The following is a 15,010-nucleotide window of genomic DNA, read 5'->3' as shown; positions in this document are numbered from 1 at the left end:
TATTTTAATAAGGAGATAGAAGAGATGAGGTTATTTCCAAAATTGGAAAGTGATTATCTTAATTGGGACAAACAAAAAAGGAAATGTGGTAATCTTAAATGGAACGGGGGGAGTACTTAGTTACATATTCTGAGAACGTGTGTCTAAATATGTTGCGTTTAGTTACACATTCTTAGAATGCGTAACACCCATATTCAGAATTAAAAAAAAGTGTCCTATTAAGGAAACGCGATTTTACATATACGCCTAGTTCGAGAATTTTGCCGATGAACTCCCCATCCCATCATAAAATAAACTGTGACAAAATACCCACAATGTTCAAGATATACCAGATATACCAATATTCTAACCTTTTCAACAATATCCAAAATTCTAAATTGTTCCACAAAACTGATAAATTCATCCATATCACACCTAAATATCCTGAACTTTTCAGTGTCATACCTAAATATCCCAATTCTTCAATATTACAAACACAATATTTCTGATTAACTCGTATTTTGTAGATTAGAGTTGATTAATATGCCTAGCTTGATTATTAGTTTTCTAGTCATTTTTATAATATTTGGTGCTCTATTAACCGTTTCCGTCTCAACTGAGAGAGTGAAGGCGTCAAACTAACGACCGTGCTAACAATTTTATGTTTATGCTAGTTTTCATTGTGTTGAGTTTTGGCCGTGCGAACGCATGCTCAACGCCAAGGCACGACACTGAGCCACCACGCTAACACGCAAGCGCATGGCTTCATTCATCGAACTACTATGCAATCAGATAAATGCAAACTACTTGGTGATCAAATGAGAGCATCTCAGTAGTTAAACAAGGTTTACATAATACTGATCTGTCTAAAGATAATCACATGATACAAACCATTGTTTCCCTGCCATCTCCAAGCAATGTCGAACGTTCTAGAAAGTCACATCGTTGAAGCTCTGACAAAACTCGAGAATCTGGACGCTTCGTCATGCATGAGTGCTTGCGGATTCCCCTCCTCAATCTGCAAATGACAGCAACAACCAACAATCATGGCAAAATTATTTAATTTTCTAGATTGGCTAAAGCAAATTCTTAAAGAACATTTTCCTTACCAGTATCCCTTGATCCAAAATGAAGATATTGTCCATGGCCAGAACAGTAGAAATGCGATGAGCGATTGTGACAATAGTTCTGCCTTCACATTCACTCCAAATCGCCTTCTGCAGCTTTGAAGCAGTTTGAGTATCAACGTTGGCTGTGCACTCGTCTAAGCAGAGCACCTGAATCATTCGTATGGATGTCATGAATTGATCCATCCGTCATAACAAGTAACTTTCTCGTACCTTAGAAGCCTTGAGAAGTGCGCGCGCAAGGCACAAAAGCTGTCGTTGTCCTACTGAGAACGTCGTTCCAGCCTCCTTTACGTGGATATCTAGTCCTCCTGCTGTTTCTATTTCCTCCTTGAGACAGCACTTTTCAAGAGTATCCCATATTTTTCTGTCACTAATCATCTCGTATGGATCTAAATTGTCTCTGTGAAACCGAGGAAGGTAAGACACATGAAATCGAAAATCAATGATCAATCAGCAAAAGTCGCCTCAAATTACCTCAATGATCCTTCAAACAGAAAGGGACTCTGAGGAACAATAGCAATTCTAGAGCGGAGATCTCTAACAGGAAGCAAAGCAATATCTAAGTCGTCCACTAAAACACATCCACTGCAAATTGGGTTGAGACGGAATAACACATTCAAGATGCTCGATTTTCCAGCACCCGTTCTTCCAACAATTCCAACCTAGCCATATGAACAAACATCATGTAATAAATTTTTCTAGATGTATTTTGAAAAGAATGAAGATGGTAAAAGCTCACACTAAGACATGATAGTATGAGTAAATGAATTATAAAATATTTATCAACATTTGCATTGAAATCTGATAATGGACATTGAAACTTGTATAGGGAAACTCCATGTATAATAACATAGTCATTGTCTAGGATGAAAATAATATACATTAGTCACACAAAAAATTCAAAATAAACAAGGCTATGAGAGAGAGATAGAGGAGGCATATAATTAACTCACGCGAGATCCTTCAGGGATAATAAGAGAAACATCCACGAGTGCAGGAGGCAGCGAGGGCATATAACGAAGGGTCACATTTTGAAACTGTATTTTTCCTTTTGAAGGCCAGTTTGTATCAAGTAGACTTTCTCCAGTCAGTTTTTCAGGAGAAATATCCATGTACTGGAGTGGAAGTTAATGAGTTAAGACCACTTTCCGAAGATGCTAAATTGCACGTCTGAGTTCAGTTGTCTCACCTGAAGTACCCTCTCAACAGAAACCATCTCCTTCTCTGTTTCAGTGAAGCTTGTCAAGAAGCTTCCCAGCAATGATACAATCGGGGAAGCATATGAAAGAGCCAGTCCAACCTGCAGAAATGAAATGCATCTTAGGTCACGCTAGGCTAATTTATTTAGCAAATGCTTGAGGATAATTTTTTACCAGTCCTGGTGTACCCAAACTGATAGGAAGATGTTCATCGGTTCCAACAATTGCCATAACAGCCACAAATGACACCACAAAGGCTGCCAACAACTGGTATCAAGTTTGAAATGAGTATCACACATGATTGAATAAAGAGATGCAGTTAAACCAACATCACCTGAAGGCGAAGGGAGAGCCATAAACTTGCGATGACTTCTGTGTAGGAAGTCCGCTGGTACATTTGCACGTGCTGCATGAATCTGATAAGGAGAAAGTCCTGCACAAGACCATTTCGAGATTTATTTGTCGAAAAGAATATTTGTGACAAGAATAGTAAGTAAAGAAGGCCATAAAAGCACAAAGCAAGACAAAAACTAAGTAATTATCTTCAGCAAAGAATAAGAATTTTTAAGCTTCACAGATCTAATCAAATAATGTCTGGTGAACTCATCTACTATCATGCATCAGAAATAAAACTTTTTTGTACAGCCAATATGCCCTGATAATGTTGATCAGAAGCTTGTAAAAACAGAAAGTAAGATAATCAACCTTCTTTATCAACTCATGATTATATACAAGTTACGTTCATATAACCCTGTATAGTTTTGGAATTTAGTTACCATTATAAGTGATGCAGAAACAATTTGCAAGGTTCTGTCATTAACAGCTGTGGAATCTTACCTCACAGTTGAAAGCTCTAATAGTTGAGGAACCTTCCAAGATCTCCGTAAATGATGCATAAATGGGTGAACGGGAGACACTGTCCAGTCTCCGCAATTCCCGTGATGTTGATCTGTAGTAGAACTATAGCTTCTCACTTTTAGTAACTTGATCAATAAACTTCATCATATTGAAAACTCACTAACCATTATAATTTACTTAAACAATATACTATATTAAACATAATGATTGACAAAGATCAATATTGTTTTCTATGTATCTATTATGAAACTTGCAGAATTTGCTTTTATAGGACAGTCTAGCAAGATCAATGTTTAGTTCACCGAATACCGGAGAATTGTTTTGATATAATTAACATATGTTTCTTTTACACCACTTGACAAAGTTTCCAAAGTTGGATAAAGATGTGGTACAAACCTGCAACTTTTTGTAGATAAACCAAAATGGTATTAGTAATAACAAAAATGTGACCTGCATAGTAAATGATAAAACATTCAGTTATGAATACATTCAGCATATACAAATTATTTCAATCGTTAGAGAATATCATACAAGCTCAACTAGAACGAGGGTATAGATACCTGCACAATCGATAAAACAACGGCAATCCCAAGGAGGCCAACAAAATTGGCAAGGAGAATGTTGAGAATAAATGGAAGTGAGTCATCAATTGTGTAGAGATCTGAAGAAAATCTGTAGAATCCGGTTAGCATAGAAAAGTAAAACTGGAAAATTATCCATCATAAAAGGCGCAGAGCATGCTACCTGTTTAATATTCTTCCACTTGGTGTTCGATCAAAGAAACTAACGGGTGAATCAATTATTTTGTGGAGCAATTGGTCATGCACTTTAATAGCAGCTCGTAAACCACCATATGCAAATGAAAATGCCCTCACTAACGTCAAGAGTGAATTAACCAAACAAAACAAGCAGAGAATGACCTGCAAGAGCAAATGATACCAACCCAGTTTAATGTATCCGGCAACTGAAGCCATACATTTCTTTTGCAAAGAATATTCAAATTCCATCCACTGCACAATCTCAAATATCTTTTAACTAAAAATTATATACTTCCTAGTGGACTTTTGTACATAGTATTGGCTGACATTTTCTGCGAGTTCCAAAAACATAATCCAACCATATTGATTATTGAGTTCTCTTACTAGTGATTTTTTAGTAATTTTAATAACAAGCTGAATGAAGCCAAAGACACCAACCATACATCTGATCATTTACAGGAGAAAGTGCTAACCAGATAAAAGGTGGTGGAAAACTTGCTTTGGTTGGCACCCGTTGTGTCGACCCAAAATGACAGCCAGAGATCATTTCCATTACGCGAAGCTTGCATTAAGATTGCTGAGAGACATGATATAACAGCAATGGACCAACCAGAAAATGCAGCATAGTTTCTGCAGAAGATAATAAGTTAGGTTAACGGTATTGATATCATGTGTTATGCAATGAATTTAAACATCGGTTAACTCACTTGTATACTTCTGATTCAACCCTCCCTTCTTTTCTTGCCTCAACCTCAATGATGCCTTGGGCTTCATTTATAGTGCTTATTGAGTCAAGTTCACGGGGTTTCTCCATTTTACCATCAAGATTTGGCAACTTTTCGTTCCTTTGCACCTCAGTAAATGTGTCAAACTCATTTAGTGATAGAAATGATATGTAGGAAGTGACAGAAGAGTCAGTTGGACTTCCTATCCATTTCACATGCCCATTATCCATCACAACTATCATATCTGCCAGATGAATTGCCTGCAATCATTACTGGCGTATAAATGTTGAACAATATACAACGATAGAAGTGGACATAAATAATAAATGAGCCCGATGCTGCATCACCACACAACCTATTGAACTTAAAACCCATAGAAAAAGACGAACCTGAATATTATGTGTACAGAGAATGCGTGTTTCCTTGCTCATAAGAGGACCCATAATTGCATGTTGTATTATGGACCGAGCAACATGAGCGTCAACTGCACTCAGAACGTCATCAAGCATGTATGTGTCAGACCCATGATAAATGGCCCTGACCATGCCGATGAGGAAAAAAAAAGTTATTAGAGAACATAAGCATGTTCGATCATGAATTATTGTCGAAACAAAGTACTACCTAGCAAGGGCAAGGCGGGCTCTTTGACCTCCAGACAAATTAAGACCTTTCTCACCAATACGAGCCATATCACCTCCATTCATTAGAGAAATATCAAGATCCAGGGTGCAAGCCTCTAACACTTCTGAATATCTGCTTAATTACAAGGGATAAGGATGTTTTATTACAACCTTTACCATAATATTCATCTTTGCTATTCTGCCATTCACAAAACTGACAAAAGTAATACCTGTTCTGATCATAGTCCTTTCCAAGCAAAATATTATCGCGGATTGTTCCAGACATTATCCATGGGATCTGAAAGGTATACAAGTAAGATTATTTAGTTTTTAATTTCTGATTTGCACTTAGATGGTAATAGGAAAGATAATTGACCTGTGGTACGTATGCTTTTGATCCAACTAGATATATCGTTCCATTGATGAGTCTAGTTTCACCCAGAATCAAGTTCAAAAGGGATGATTTACCTGATCCAACCTGTAACCCAGTGGAAATCAAACACTTAAATTAAGGCATGCGATATTATTAAAGTGGTATGCAACTGCAGATCATCACTTAATTCACTTAACTTGTTTTACCAGAATACAAAGATTGATGTTCTGAAATTTGTTCATCTCTTACAATCCTAACTTTATCTATAGCCATCCAATTAAAATATAATCATAAAAAGTACACCAAGCCGTTCAGTTACCTGGAATTTCAAGAAAAACGCTTTATAATGCTAACGTAAACTGCTTCAAAAAGAAAATTGCTAACTAATACCCTATATCACCAAGTTCGACAGCAATATAGAAAGGCTAAGAAAAAATAAGAAGAAAAAGGATATAAGATACTTCTAGAGAAAAACTAAAGTTTCGAATTGTTAAATTCTAATAGCTGTAGAACAAATTCAGCTAGCTTACTCTCGACTTGTTATGGAATATCCTTCACTTAACTAATTAAAAGCTTGCTACCACGGTAAAACTTTGTCAAACTTACAGATTTGATGAAATCAGTGGAACTGAAACAATAGAATAATAAACTTTTAGACGAAAAACTTCTCTAACAGTATTTGTGATATGCGAAGAAACATAAAAGTAGACACTAGCCAAAACATCAGGTTAGCTTCTTTTTCACCATGTATAATCCAAGATATTTATTTTGTAACTTTGTCAAATATTTGAAGCATCTAACAATTTACTTAGCATATAAGCAAACGCTAATACATCAACGATTTACCTCACCAATAATCGCAACCATGAAACCCTTTGGGACACGAAGATTTACATTTTCCAGAACCAGGTCAAATTCCTTCTCATCATAGCTTGACCATGTACAAGATGCCTCATCAACAGCAACAGCCAGCTCTTTCGAATCAAATTTCTCATCACAGAAGGTAGGGGACGATTTATTCAGTCTGGTATCAATTTCTTTACAAGAGAGATACTTGTTCAATCGTCTAAGTGATATAAGTGCCTGTGAAAATCATAAATAACTCATATATTTTGACACATGAATGAATAAAGTGCGGAGCTACGGAAAAGAAACTTACGTCTATCAGACCATTGATGACCCATGGGAATGAATTTAGAGGAGAGATCAAATTATTAAACAGAGCTAGGCAGGTGAAAACCTGAAAAGTTAACACAAGTGCAAGTAAGGAATTTAGAATTATCAACATATTTCATCAAAAAGTGTTTAAATAGTTGCAATACCGTTGCAGCATCAAGATGGTGACCCATCAAAGAGTAGAGTCCAAAGGTGAACAAAGAGAAAAGTGTGGGTGTTGTCGCCCAAAAGAACACACACCATGCATCCAAATATTTCCTAGTCTAAGACATGAAATTCTGTATCAGATGAAGAATGGGTAGCCTTTTTGAAGTCTGCAATAAAATGTCTGCATTTTTACCGATAAATGTTGGACTTCAGAGGATCTTGTCTTCATCAACCAGCTCGCGAACAGAAGCTCCCAACCATACATTTTTAATGTGCGTATATATGTTAGTAACTCCGCCGTCTTTCTAATCCTGGAAAATGGGACATATCATATTTTTGATATTCTATACATATATAACTCGTACAACTGAGTCTCATAATGTCAGGCTATCCACATGGTAGACTCAGTAGCATTCCTCGACATCTCATGCTTGTAGTATACTTACTATCACATAATTTTAGAAACTTATTGAGTTTAACCTTATTTGAGAATATATCTTGTTATGTTTGTCTTCCTAAGCTTTTGGAATTTCCTAAAAAACGACTGGATCTGATAAGTCGAAGGAAAGCAGAAATATAAAAAAATAAGAGATCTTGAAGATGACGATTATGTATATGCATATGTTGTTCAGCACATGTGTCTGTGCATGAGAGCACACACAAAAGCTTTGGGGGCCAATGCCCACAGCCATTTCATGGCTTTTGAAACCTCTGAAGTCAACCAAGTACATGATGAAATAGAATTTGGATTTTTCGTCGTCATATGATGATGGGACAACTATAGTAATTTCAGTATGATAATAAGATAATCTTAAAATCTTTTGAAACATTAGTACAAAAAATTCTATGAATGACTAGTAGCCTCTCAAAAGGAAAGAATAGATACCTTTCATCCTTCTGCTCCATCATATTTTTTGTTGCATGCGCAATCAGATTTGCAATCCATTTGTTAACTGTATATTTAATTATCATTACCCAATTAAAAACATATCAATGTAAAACCCTGCAACTGAAGTTATATAGTAACATCTCCTGTTTTTGTTTAAAAGGCATGTTGTAACAAAATAGAGTAATTGTGTAATCGAGACAAACAGAACGTAAAGAGACACATATTTATGTGATTCACCAACGTTGTGTTGGCTACGTCCATGGGTAGGAAAGGACAACATATTGTATTCAGATTGCAGAGTTATGTGTCCTACTTTTATATAAATAGGCAAACGAAACGGGCTAGGCCGAATATAACAATTAGGACCCCCGTTTGGCTAGAGGCAAACAATACAGATTCAAGGCATACTAACAAGGCAATTTAGAACATGTGGTTTGTTGGATAGATATTGTAGTAACAAAGTTTGTGTGTATGTAGTTCAGAAAATATCATAAAAGAATCAGTAATGACATTATGTTTCTTGCAACAAATTTCAGTTCGAGGGTAGGTCACCAAATCTTACATACACATGGGACACATCCCCTTGTTGATATCATGGCTCGTCAAAAATCATTTGGAAGAACTCATGGGTGCATTAATACCTTGTCCACTTCACTACAAAGACATTTGAAACGAGGTGGAAGTTGCCTCAGTGTAGGAGTACGGACGTCTCAAAGCAGTTTACAAGCCTTACCAGGATAAAGCACAACAAGTTGGATCTTTTTAAGTCAAATGACAGTATGCTCGGTGTTTAGAAATGATTTTCTGGAACGGCTAGATAAGGTCGTGGTAGATGGAATCCAACACTACCTCATATTGAAGAGTTCTCTGCTGAAGTGATAAAACAGGAAATCAAGGACAAGATTATACTTGATCCCAGAGGTACAATCCTTGTAAAATCACTCATGAAGAAAACACAAAGGCAGGTTTACTTGACTAACTTTGGCTTGATAATTGTCCAAGGAAAATGCCAAAAAAAAAAAAATTCACACTCAGAAAATTCCTAAGATTAAACCCAAAAATGTCATAGCAACAAAAAAATCAAAGGCGACGACATATATCAAAAGGACATCTGTGTCTGCCAATATAATGCTCAAATAAGCCAAACAAAAGCAAGGTGAAGGTAGCATCAACCTCAGCAAAGCACAACTTGACTGCATAATGATACGTATAATGGTAACTTTAAATAGAAGAGTATATGTTGCTTGCATGAAGTTTCATGCCAACATATTTAAGAATGGTTTAATGTGAATGCATGACAATCAAACCTTACATACCTGGTATGAGCAAAATAGTTATAGCTATCCCAGAAACAAAGGCAAATTTCACTTGTATGTATAACAGGTAGAGAGCGATCCCTATTTGCAAAGGCAAGCTGACACAATAACACAAGAAAAAAGATCCATGAATTTATTAGTAAATGATGGATTACTTGTCATAATCTTAAGCATATTTTTCCCATCATATGTTTCTAAGCTGATTGTAGAAAGATTGTTCTAAGAGGTTTTTTTTATGTCAAATGTTATAGTGCCAGTAGATGTGATATCACTAGAACTGCGAAACAACTAGTTTAAATGTTCTTTCATGAAAGAAGTTTCCATTCACTGCAATTATGAAATGAAACTGACCCCAAAGTATTCGATCTAGTACAGACAAATCATTTCATTCGAGCGATTTAAAAATGTTAAGAATTATAACCTCCACATATCATGAACACTGTTGCTCAGGTTTACAATTCGATCTGCATCCACCGACATGAATGTCTGAATTTCTCCTTCAGAAAATTTAGATCTCTCTGCTAAGCTTACATGAAGACACTGAGAGAGATAGAGAGAGACATTCCGTAAACTGTATAACATGATCTTGTGTTTGAATCATATAGTTACAGAAGACTGCACATTATATGACAATAAAAAGGGTCCAAACTGCAGAGGGAGCAAATTTAACATTCTGTGGGGCACATATGTGAATCCTCACTGGACAAATAAACAAAATTTGCATGGAATACGATACAACTGATGACTGTACAAGGAAATAAATATACTCATGCATGCACACACCATTACATGAATGCTATGAATTGCATTTTTAGTGCAGCTACTCTGCGAAAAATACCTTCCGATAGATAATCGTCATAATACCAGATCTCAACTTCAGTCTGAGTTGTGCAAGACGAAATGAATATTGTGTGTCAAGAAATGATCTGCACCACTGAGGTATAATACTAAGAAATTCTTTACTCAAACAAAAAGAATTAACTTTTGCTACAGTCAGTATACATGAATGCAAAATTTTACATTATTAACATAAAATCACATACGAATCAATCAATCAAGTAATGGGGCACAATCGTGTTGAAGACAAGAACATGCATGTGTGCATGGTCCGCTGTCTAATACAAAACCAGCGAATTGATAGTTCTACATAAAAGGAAATAAAACGTAAAGGAGAAAGGATGTGGGCTGACACTCTGAATACACCAAGCTTGAGTATAAACTCCTGACCAGTTAGACTACACCATCAAGATAATTCCATGTCATTTTATACACAATGTATAGTTATCTGTGTGATGCTGTTTCATTGACAAACGAGAAAATTTCCCAGTTACTGTTTTGAGTTCATGTTTGCTCTCACTGACAACTCAATCAGAAATCAAGGCTGCTGCCTATTTTCAACCAATCGTAACCTAGAAAAATCTGAATGGGACAAGGGACATTAGTATGTATTCCACTCGTAATAAAATATCCATGAATGACAGAGCCATTCTTCTCTTTTTTCCTTTCTTTTGTGTGGGTAGAGTTAATTTTAAAATCAACCAAAATTGTAAAGGCCCTGGGCATAAGTTCTTCAAATGCTTTCTACTTGAAGAGGTTATGAAAGCAAATAACATGCAAAGAAATTGCCATAATCTCTTTCATCATATTAACCATCAATATTTTGACTTATGGTAGAAGACTACAATGGGCTACAAAGTAAAAGAATGATAAAAACAAATAGAACTATAGAAGTGTGAGGAATTTTGGTGTAAGAGGTAGAGAAGAATATATTTCATGGACATGCTTGAGAAGGAAAATTACTTTACAATCGATACCAAACCCAAGGATATTGCAAGAACATAACCATCAACTTTTCTGGCACCTGTCAAATGAAACATAAATCTGTTAATATTTTGCACCTCATCAATCAAATCATTAGCAGTTCAAATGGGTGAGAATCTTCAGAACTTTAGTTCCTAATTGATATAAACCTCTACAATATACTAAACTTTTATGCTCACAACTTGAGTTAACTGGATAAATAACTAATACTCTAGAGTATCAGATAACATTTTACTTCTTGAAAATTGTCTGTCTTTTTGTTTTACCCTACACGCTTACCTTTCTGGAGAAAACGAATTAGCATATTGAGCAGTAGAGGTCCTGCAAAACCCAGGCAGTCATTAAGCACCTGCAAGGAAGGTTGTAAGCAAGTTAATATGAATTTAAGGAGTAATAGTGTAATTCTATATGAGCCTTATTCCAATCCAATCTAAAAGGAATCAGTTCAGATCCAAAAACTGAAGGAGTTTGCCGAACTGCCATTTTAATCCTCTATAGTTCACTGGAACTGGATTTTGTCAAATATGATCAAGTCGATCATTATAAGTAAATTATTCATTTCTCACCAATATTTATCGTTCTCACCGATCATTTTCCTATATATACATACATCAAGTATGTTGATACACCTTCAAGAATCTATGAAGCTGAAGCAACCTTGGCAGAATATATAACAAGCAATAGATTCTACACTTTAAAGGCTGGTAGGAGCAACTAGACCAATGTCATTAAGCATTTAATAAGAAATTGGTTGGGATAGCTCGATTTGTTTAGCTCGTGACAATCACCACAGCAAACTAGTACGCTTTATTTTCTCATATATTATGTTGATCATCATTCGATGTATGAAATACTGTCCCTTATTCGAAAGATCTTTCTCTAATTAGATCTATTTAATTTTATTTTTGTAATAATCATGACTGGAAGCACAACTCACAAACCTGTTGCAATACTAACACAAATATAAGTATTACCTTCAATACACCTATGCAGAAATACGGCCACCCATATGCTGAGCATATCGCCTTGAATAAAGAAGGGTGTCTATGATTGTTTCTATATTGAGCATCCCACATTCTCAATAGCAAACTATGGCAAGACGAAGGATCCATATCAATAGGTAGCTGAAGCAAATCTTCAAAATCAAGTTGTTTGATTGAACCATGTCGTATCACAGGATCAATTATTTTGAATGTTAGCAGATTCCAAACTTTCCATACAATTCCCTTCAACAATTGAAAACAGTTGTCAACTTATCTATATGTAAAAGTGAAGAAATGAAACAGTGGATGAACCAAAATAGTTTCATTATATTGACCCATAACACAAACCAACACATGTTAAGCCTTGTTAAACTGTAAGAGTTTGGAAAAGATAAAAGTGGAAATTGCCAACAGCTCACTAAAGTTTTATACTCAACTAGATAAAGGTTTAACCAATAAGTTAAAACTAATAACGAAGTTACCAATGCATGCATTGTGCACTTACCACATCCGTAAGAGGACCATCTTTATTTTGCCTTTGGTAGGGGAGGAGCGGGTCGACTACTGAGCTACATAATTGCAGATAACTTTAGAAAGACAAATAAAAGAACAAAGGCCCAGTTACAAATTCTGTGATGTTTGGCTAATTTGACATGTACATTATAGTAGAATAAATCCCAAAACTGCAATATGAAAAAACCAAATCGAATAAGGAAAAAATGAAGAACGACTTCAAGAAAAACAAATGTAGTTTATGTTACCTGTTTCTATAGGACACAATCCTTACTCTGATAATGTTAATTAATGTTGCGAATGTGATATCGAGAATAGCCCCAAAGATTTCCCTAAACCATCTTATAACCTGTGACAAATGATAATGTGAACACAAGTAAGCACTGAATTGAGGACTAAAAAGACAAGACTCAAAACTGCTACTTTTACTCAAAACCATGAGTTTCCATATGCATCTTATTTTTTGTACCAACCTCATACAAGTGGATTAGCCATAGAATGCATAATATCTTTCATTTTATCAATTTTTATTCATTCCAAAAAACTTAGGAAAGCAAAAAAGGTAGACAACAAAGAACTGATGGAAGAAAGGTGATGTTTATGAAAAGACCAACTTTTATTGATTAATATTTCAATCACTCAAGCTGCCTTAACCTTTGCATTTGTACTCATATTTTAAAAAAAAAATGGGATGCACAATATTAATATTTCTATATTTCCATATATTCTTAGGAGAGATCACCTGAGGTGAAGTAAAAACTATCTGTAGTCGTGGCATCAACAAGAGGAGTTTTATAATCCACCAAACACACAGAACGTCATGGCATAAGAAATCCATTTGAGTGTCACATCTTGACACGACCATAACAGCCATCTGAAAGTAAAAATTGAGAATTTCAAATATCACTGTGAAAATAAGAAGGAAGTTATGTTTCCTAGAACCTGTAGGCTTACCCAAACCAAGAACTCTGAGCATGCATACAGCCATTCATGATACAGAATGGTTCGAGCACTCATGCTTGCCCAAAAAAGCATAACCACATCAAACAACGCAAAACACAAACCCAAAGCAGCCAGAACAGGGAATGCATTGTATGCTGAAAGATGCACCTGAGGTCATTCATGAAGAATTAGAGTGATGAACAACAACTAATAATAGAAATACAGATTAAGCAATTCAACATAAAGTCCTCTAGTTCTGAAAATCCCCAACGGCAGTGAAAATATCGTTCAAGAAGCATTCAAAAAGTTTTAAACCTTAAGCAATTAAGCAATTCATAATTAGAACCCCAAATCACCAAAAATTAGAACCCCAAATCACCAAAACCTCGTGAAACATATATCGAGAATGACTGACCTCTTCCTATGTCTCATCAGAATAACATGTTCTTAAAAAAGAAGTAGAACGAAAAAAACTAATATAAACTCCCAAGCAAACATGGTTGATGGCATACCCTCCTCAATTGCCTCCCACGCCTATGGATGATCCAAAGAACAAGAATCATAACCACAGTAAGCATGTTTGCTCCAAAGCCAAGTACTGTGAATAATATTAAGGGGAAACAGATAACAAGAAGAATTTCTTTAATTTTTAAAATTTCTGGTTTCATTAAGTTGATGAATGATGAATGAAATCAGAAACATATAATTGAAGGATATAAATTGTCGAAACACTCTGAAACTCCATTGCGATTCCACACCTGTACACAAAAAACAATTGAATTGATTTCTCATTATTAGCATTTTCTCCACATTTTGAAGACAAAAAGCCATCTCTGTTTCCTCTACGTTCTCTGACTAGATTAACGCTTGAAAGCGAAACACGCTCGGTGAATTAGGGAGTTTGAAGCCAAACAAAATGAAAATTGATAACAAAAATCTCGATGAAACATTTACTCAAACATATTTGTCGCATTTGAGAAAAAACAGTGTGAAATCGATCAATGTTTGTTGCGAACACGAAAATGAACAGTTTCGTAGCTTACATATGGAGAATCGGGACAGATGAAGCTCGGCAAGTCCGCCATTGAAGTGAAGTGTGAAGAAATTAGTTGAAAGGCGGAAATCACTCTGAATTATATGGGGTTTTTTCTTTTTTTTTTCTAGAATGAAACTTAGATTCCATGTTTGTACTGAACTTTTTTTTATTCCGTGTTTGGGAGAGACGCATGACTCTCATGCGTCTTCTTTTAATGAAACGCATTACGGAGACGCGTCTTTCATAGCGACGCATGATGGACATGCGTCGTTAAATTTTTAATTTTTTTTCTTTATTTTTTTAAAGACGCATGAGCGTTATGCGTCACAGGCAAAGACGCATAAGCGTCATGCGTCTTTCACTTTTTTTATTTTTTATTTTATTTTATTAAAAAAAAATAAAAATAAAAAAGTGAAAGACGCATGACGCTTATGCGTCTTTGCCTGTGACTAGGGCTGGGGAAAAATACCGAAATACCGGACTTATCGTACCGAAAAAATATCGAAAATACCGAATTTTTGGTATACCGTGACTTTCGGTACGGT

At 35.6% G+C, this 15,010-nt stretch overlaps 1 protein-coding gene across 5 annotated transcripts; it reads right to left on the bottom strand.

Annotated features, from left to right (window-relative positions):
* Window positions 1–772: 772 nt before the first annotated feature.
* Window positions 773–14,578, bottom strand: LOC121791890 (ABC transporter C family member 13-like). 5 transcript variants are annotated; one of them, XM_042189703.1, is made up of 36 exons: window positions 14,473–14,578; window positions 14,147–14,187; window positions 13,942–14,029; window positions 13,442–13,597; window positions 13,230–13,361; window positions 12,736–12,836; window positions 12,480–12,561; window positions 11,966–12,217; window positions 11,271–11,340; window positions 10,971–11,031; window positions 10,009–10,096; window positions 9,592–9,710; window positions 9,171–9,268; window positions 7,852–7,918; window positions 7,159–7,276; window positions 6,965–7,081; window positions 6,802–6,882; window positions 6,489–6,725; window positions 5,646–5,747; window positions 5,500–5,567; window positions 5,271–5,402; window positions 5,039–5,186; window positions 4,632–4,909; window positions 4,398–4,554; window positions 3,911–4,086; window positions 3,727–3,838; window positions 3,563–3,616; window positions 3,146–3,268; window positions 2,643–2,741; window positions 2,483–2,575; window positions 2,299–2,409; window positions 2,063–2,224; window positions 1,584–1,771; window positions 1,320–1,509; window positions 1,089–1,256; window positions 773–997 (listed from the first exon to the last, which is right to left on the bottom strand). In XM_042189703.1, exons 1-36 carry the CDS (start codon window positions 14,512–14,514, stop codon window positions 917–919), a joined length of 4,392 nt encoding a protein of 1,463 aa, XP_042045637.1. In that variant the 5' UTR covers window positions 14,515–14,578; the 3' UTR covers window positions 773–916. The 5 variants fall into 5 exon arrangements, with proteins under 5 accessions (XP_042045637.1, XP_042045638.1, XP_042045640.1 ...); XM_042189704.1 differs by having other exon boundaries at window positions 12,480–12,543; XM_042189706.1 differs by lacking the exons at window positions 13,230–13,361; window positions 13,442–13,597; window positions 13,942–14,029; window positions 14,147–14,187; window positions 14,473–14,578 and having other exon boundaries at window positions 12,480–12,538; window positions 12,736–12,838.
* Window positions 14,579–15,010: the final 432 nt, after the last annotated feature.

This window comes from Salvia splendens, unplaced genomic scaffold (assembly GCF_004379255.2).
Source record: "Salvia splendens isolate huo1 unplaced genomic scaffold, SspV2 ctg958, whole genome shotgun sequence".
In the NCBI taxonomy this organism is placed as follows: Eukaryota; Viridiplantae; Streptophyta; class Magnoliopsida; order Lamiales; family Lamiaceae; genus Salvia; species Salvia splendens.
Note: the sequence above shows the minus strand (reverse complement) of the source record. Positions and strands in the feature narration are given on the sequence as shown.